Source organism: Formica exsecta, unplaced genomic scaffold (genome assembly GCF_003651465.1).
Source record: "Formica exsecta isolate Colony F162 unplaced genomic scaffold, ASM365146v1 scaffold619, whole genome shotgun sequence".
Lineage (NCBI taxonomy): Eukaryota > Metazoa > Arthropoda > Insecta > Hymenoptera > Formicidae > Formica > Formica exsecta.
Genome location: NW_021853380.1, coordinates 1 through 6,099, shown reverse-complemented (window position 1 = coordinate 6,099; position 6,099 = coordinate 1). Strand labels below are relative to the sequence as shown.

General features: G+C 35.7%; 1 protein-coding gene across 1 annotated transcript in view; it reads right to left on the bottom strand.

Moving 5' to 3' along the window:
* Positions 1 to 6,087, bottom strand: part of LOC115242720 — a 10,032-nt gene extending 3,945 nt beyond the window's left edge. The window contains exons 1-3 of the mRNA XM_029819227.1: positions 5,480 to 6,087; positions 5,145 to 5,248; positions 1,687 to 1,826 (exon numbers count right to left, since the gene is read on the bottom strand). Of these exons, the coding sequence (XP_029675087.1) occupies positions 1,687 to 1,826; positions 5,145 to 5,248; positions 5,480 to 5,643 (408 nt within the window). The 5' untranslated portion in view covers positions 5,644 to 6,087. The remainder of the gene's footprint in view (positions 1 to 1,686; positions 1,827 to 5,144; positions 5,249 to 5,479) is intronic.
* Between the last annotated feature and the right edge of the window lie 12 nt (positions 6,088 to 6,099).

Here is a 6,099-nt window from a genome sequence, read left to right as displayed (position 1 = left end):
AATTGGTGACATTATATATTATGGACTGTTTAAAAAATTTGGTATGAAAAAAAATTCTTTATTTTGCATTAAAATTTTGTTAATTATATTTTAGAGTTTAGTAAAAAATTTTAATAAAAATTTAGATTGTATATAAATTAAAAATAGAATATATAATATTACACATTTTTAAGTATACTCTCAAAACATTAGCTGAGAATTTTAAATAATACTTAAATAAAAATTAAATTTTGTTTTATTAGAAACATACTTGTATAAATCTATCATACATCCATAACAGATGTCTAATGGACATCCATGATGGATGATTTATATACATCTACCATGGAGATAATATGGATTTCTATTAGAAATCTATACAATATCCACTATGGAGATAGATGTCGCATGGAGTTATGGAGGTTATATGAACGTCCAATGGATGTCATGTTCCGTGTGGGATAATTTATTTACAAAAGATGAAGATCAGAAACAGTTTATTTTACAAATTTTAACTGATTATAGAAAAAAATATCAAAAAGATACAAAAGAAAATTTACTTGAACCTTTGTATTGAGAAAATTTGTCGAAAAAAGTAGATACTTTACAAATCAAAGATTTAATTAAAGATGAATGTTTTTTTTTCGAATTGTTTAAAAGTATAAAATGTCAATTTATTTAAAAGGTAAGAAATATTAGTAGATAAAGTCAAGTGAATAGCAGCTCAAGTAAAAACAAATTTGCATAATGCAAAATTAATGCATTCTGCATATTTATTACGAAGATGCCTTATTATTAAAAAAAGAAATACTATATGCATAAAATTATTTCAACTTTAGATCAATTTTGAGTATGTTTTTTTTTAATAATTCTTTTTTTTAGCTGCAGATGATAAAAAGGGCGAATTATCCCGCAGAGGTTCATATTATAATGACGGAAGATGGTTATCTTTTGACGTTACATCCCAGACAGCACAAGGATGTCCTTAGGACGTCCAAAGGGCATCCAGGACATACAAAAATATTTTAACAGAACGTTTTTATACATTGCCTACTGCACATATGACAGATATCCTAACCTCGCGTATGTCACTGTTTTAATATCTCATTATTGTGTTTGTAGTATTAAACATATATTTGTAAGCTTGCGAGATTTTGCTTTTTCTACATAGTGACCCAGACAGCACAAAATGTCCTCAGGTTCATCCTGAATATGTCCAGGATGGTTCAGGATATTTGTAGGATGTTTTAAGATATTATTATAAATATATTTTATGAAAATTTAATATGCATACATGATTACTTTCGGTTATGTAGGCTATTTAATTTAATTTAGAAATTTTAAGTATTGTAATAAGTATTAATGTCCTATAAATGTCCATTGGATAACCCCTGGATGTCTGTAGGATATTTGCCCTGTCTATTATATTGGATGCCCTTTGGACGTCCTAAGGACATCCTTGTGCTGTCTGGGTAATAGACAGGGCAGATATCCTACAGACATCCAGGGGTTATCCAATGGACATTTATAGGACATTAATACTTATTACAATACTTAAAATTTCTAAATTATATTAAATAGCCTACATAACCGAAAGTAATCATGTATGCATATTAAATTTTCATAAAATATATTTATAATAATATCTTAAAACATCCTACAAATATCCTGAACCATCCTGGACATATTCAGGATGATCCTGAGGACGTTTTGTGCTGTCTGGGATTGTATTCCAGGTGGCAACGGCTCTCTACCTGTACTACCGCAGCACGGTCTTCTAGGCAGCTCCGCCAGTTTTGTTATTCTTGGCAAAGGCAAAGCACTCGGTATGAATTTAATCGATCTTCCTTAAATAAGAGATATCCCGAAATTATTTCATATCTAAAATATAAAAACGCTCAAGAAAAAGTCTTAAATCTAATATTACACTACTCAAAAAAATATAGAGAACACTTTTCATATTCTAAAAATTGGGCTATTTTAAAACCGTTGAAACTCGACGAAAAATCATTGCAGATAAAAAATTTAAAAAGCATTTTGAAGCTTGAAATTTCAATTTTAACGTCCTGTCGGTGGTTTTTGAAAATTCTTTTATCTTTCTTGTTCTGTGCTTTAAAAAAAACACATTATTTTGTTCCTTAAATATATATATTTTTGACACTGCAGCTTAATAAAAAAATTTCTTTCAAAAAATTCAACTCAAGTTTCATGAACTATAACATTTTGCCTACAAAATGCTTTTTTTTAAATTTTCCTACGATTTTTTTTGACCGAGTTACATGATTTTGAAAATAAATCTGTATTTTCTAGAAATGAGAAAACAAAAAATTTTTTTTAAACTGTCGATATCACGTTACAATTGAAACTTCAAGCTTCAAAACGCTTTTTCAATTTTTTATCTGCGATGATTTTTCGCGGAGCATCGACATTATGTCCAAAAATACAGGTTTAGTTTTAAAATCGTGTAACTCGATCAAAAAAAATCGTAGGAAAATTTTTAAAAAAACATTTTGTAGGCAAAATGTTGTAGTTTATGGAATCTGAGTTGAATTTTTCAAGAGAAATTTTTTTATCAAGCTGGAGAGTGTCAAAAATACATAATTTTAAGGAATAAAACAATGTGTCTTTTTTAAAGCACAGAACAAGAAAGATAAAAAAAATTTTTGAAACCACCGATGGCACGTTAAAACTGAAACTTCAAGCTTCAAAATGCTTTTTTAATTTTTTGTCTAGATGATTTTTGCATTAGGCGCCCGATCGCCATCAGCCTCCGGCGCTCGTCCGCCATCATCAGGCGCAAGGCCGCCAACGTCTTCCGGCGCCCGGCCGCCATCGGCATTAGGCGCCCGATCGCCATCAGCCTCCGGCGCTCGTCCGCCATCATCAGCCGCCAGGTCGCCAACGTCTTCCGGCGCCCAGCCGCCATCGGCATTAGGCGCCCGATAGCCATCAGCCTCCGGCGCTCGTCCGCCATCATCAGGCGCCAGGTCGCCAACGTCTTCCGGCGCCCGGCCGCCATCGGCATTAGGCGCCCGATAGCCATCAGCCTCCGGCGCTCGTCCGCCATCATCAGGCGCCAGGTCGCCAACGTCTTCCGGCGCCCGGCCGCCATCGGCATTAGGCGCCCAATCGCCATCAGCCTCCCGCGCTCGTCCGCCATCGTCAGGCGCCAGGCCGCCGACGTCCTCCGGCGCTCATCCGCCATCGTCAGGCGCCCGGTCGCCGTCTTCTACTGGGACCTGCTCCCCGACGATCGCTGGTACCTGCTCCCCGATCACGGTAAGTGACGGGTCGCTGTCACCCATCGGTGCTGATTCGCCGGTGATCTCCGGCCTCTGGCCACCATTCAGTGGCCATTCCAAGGAGAACGCACGCTCCGGCGCCCAGTCACCCAGCAATTCCCACGCGGAGAGCAACCAGCGAAGGAAGGACCGGCTTATCTCCTTGCCACGACTGGAGCGGATCTTGGCGTCCCCAGCGAAGACATGGAAACTACCACCACTGATTTCGCCCATCAAAATCTCGCCGATAAGGGAACCCCTTAGGAGGAGACATTGTGGAACTCAGACCAGTCCCGTCCAGTTCCCTGGTCTGAAGAGAACGGCCGACGCCTCAACCCAGACAAAGAGACGCGGGGGCAAATACAAGCCCATGTACAAAAATAATAACAATAACAATTATGCGTGCAATCGCAACTTGCGCTATTGATGTAGGAGTAAGAATAAATATACTTTATGTTTTAAAACTGACTCATTCATTTATCTACCTGCAAGTAAGATAAATTGGGTAGTATCCTAAAGCGATAGGCCTCCTATCCCGTACCTACCCACAATTACTAAATACATCAATAAATTAATATTTATTCGCTTTAATCTTAAAAAAGACTAATTAAATGGCAAAAGATAAATAACTTACTTTCAAATGAGTGTAAAAATTGCCTGTTGAATTCTTGCTTCCACTAATAAATTTTGGACACATCAAACATTGTGCTTTCAATGTGTCATCTGTTGTTTGTTTCACATTTTTGTCCACTTCTTCTATTTTGAAGAATGGAGCACTTAATATAAACGGCACACAATTCATTTTCTTTCTCTTCGCAATTGAACTCCGATTATAATACTTTTAACTTTCTTTTCTTCTTAAACTTACAATAAATATACATATATTAGGTTGTGTTCCGAAATTCACTGTGCAATAGTGCTAGCATGTCGTCATCCTTATCTAACATTCCGTGAACAATAAAAATGACCATATGTTGGCAGTAATGTTGGTGAATTTCGGAACGCAGCTCTTGAAAGATTATAGCAGAAACATAGTCTATACATAGATAGACTACGCGTTTCCATTGAAGACAAGAAGATGACCAATAGGAACGCGCAGTCTATCTATATAAGTCTATGGTTATAGCCAATCTTTGATTAAAAAGTAAAAATTGTATCTTGTATCTTAAACATCATTTTTAGATAAGATACAGAAAAAATGTAACTAGTTACAGTAACAGTTAATGGATTAGAAAATGTAACTAATGGTAGTTATAGATACATAAAAACTATCTAGATAAAAACAAAAATATATATAATGGCTCAATAGATTAAAATCAAATTAAATTAATTGGAAATGGCAATCAGAGCCAGGCGCGGTAGTTGGAGCGCAAACAGTTTTTTATTATGTAACATTCTCTACATTTAGACGTTTCGGCCTCTTTTTTAGGCCATCTTCAGTATAAATTAACTTATTATATAGGTTTACGGTCGCATTGATTACCGGTCTTTATTTTAATTTCCTTTACGACCACTGTTATTGTTATACCGGTCTTTATTTTAAGTTATTTATTTATTTATTATTATTTTAACTTTCTGCGACAATGCTCTTTCATGTTAGTAATGTTCAGGTTAGTAACCGACTAAACCAATACGATCGTAAACCTATGTAATAAGTGTAATTTATGCTGAAGATGGCCTAAAAAAGAGGCCGAAACGTCTAAATGTAGAGAATGTTACATAATAAAAAACTGTTTGCGCTCCAACTACCGCGCCTGGCTCTGATTGCCATTTTCTTCCAATTAATTTAATTTGATTTTAATCTATTGAGCCATTATATTTTTGTTTTTATATAAGTTATGTAATAGCTATTTGCAAAGGATATTTTCTTGCATTCTAACTTACCTATTAGCGGATCAGGGATACGATGTTTGGTTGGGCAATTTTCGTGGTAATGCCTATTCCAGGGCGCATATTTCGCTATCTCCGTTGAACTCGACATTTTGGGACTTTAAGTATTTGCATAAAATAAAAATAATAGTGCTTTAAAAATGATGTAATAATAATTGTTACATTGTCTGATTTAATTTGGCGTCAAACGTAAAAATTTGATGCACTTATATTTATGCTTATCAAGAGACACGGTAGTGTCTCGCGCCAAGTCACGCAAAGCAAAGACCGCGCGTAACAAGAACGAGGCACCCCGTGTATCTATACGCGAGTCGGATAGTTGAGAGTACCTTAGATTACCAGATCTGAATAACGGCTGAACCGATCGAATTCTTGATAGGCTTAATCGATAGCTTGGGTTCGATTTATATAAGGAAAGTGTCTTTATTTTCGCTCTGCATGTTCTATAAAGCAAAGATATTACGAAGCAAAGTCGAAATGTGGAAATTTTCATGTAAGAAACGTCACCATCTCCATCATCATCATCATCGTCGTCGTCGTCGTCGTCCCTTTTACCGCTATATATGTATACAACACATGCATAGAATATAGTGGTATTATGCTACACGTATATATACACGTACACAACACACATGTAATAATGGCAATGTATTTCTTGTACGGTTGGCGTCTTTGACGAAAGATTGCGCTAACGGCGCTTCGTGATGTTACTGCTTGCATCCATACTTGCTTTTGACAGGTATAGGTTAAGTTTGCAAAATGCCGGGTGCAGTGTTCGTACGCTTTCATTTATAAAAAAGTAAAGATGCAAAATTCTTCGTAATACTTGTGGATAGTTGGATCAGGTATATCTCATTTATATTAGAAAAAACTAAAATATTACAAAAGTAATTTATGTATATGCAAAAACAGAACAAAGCATCGCAATACATATATTTATAAAAAAAAG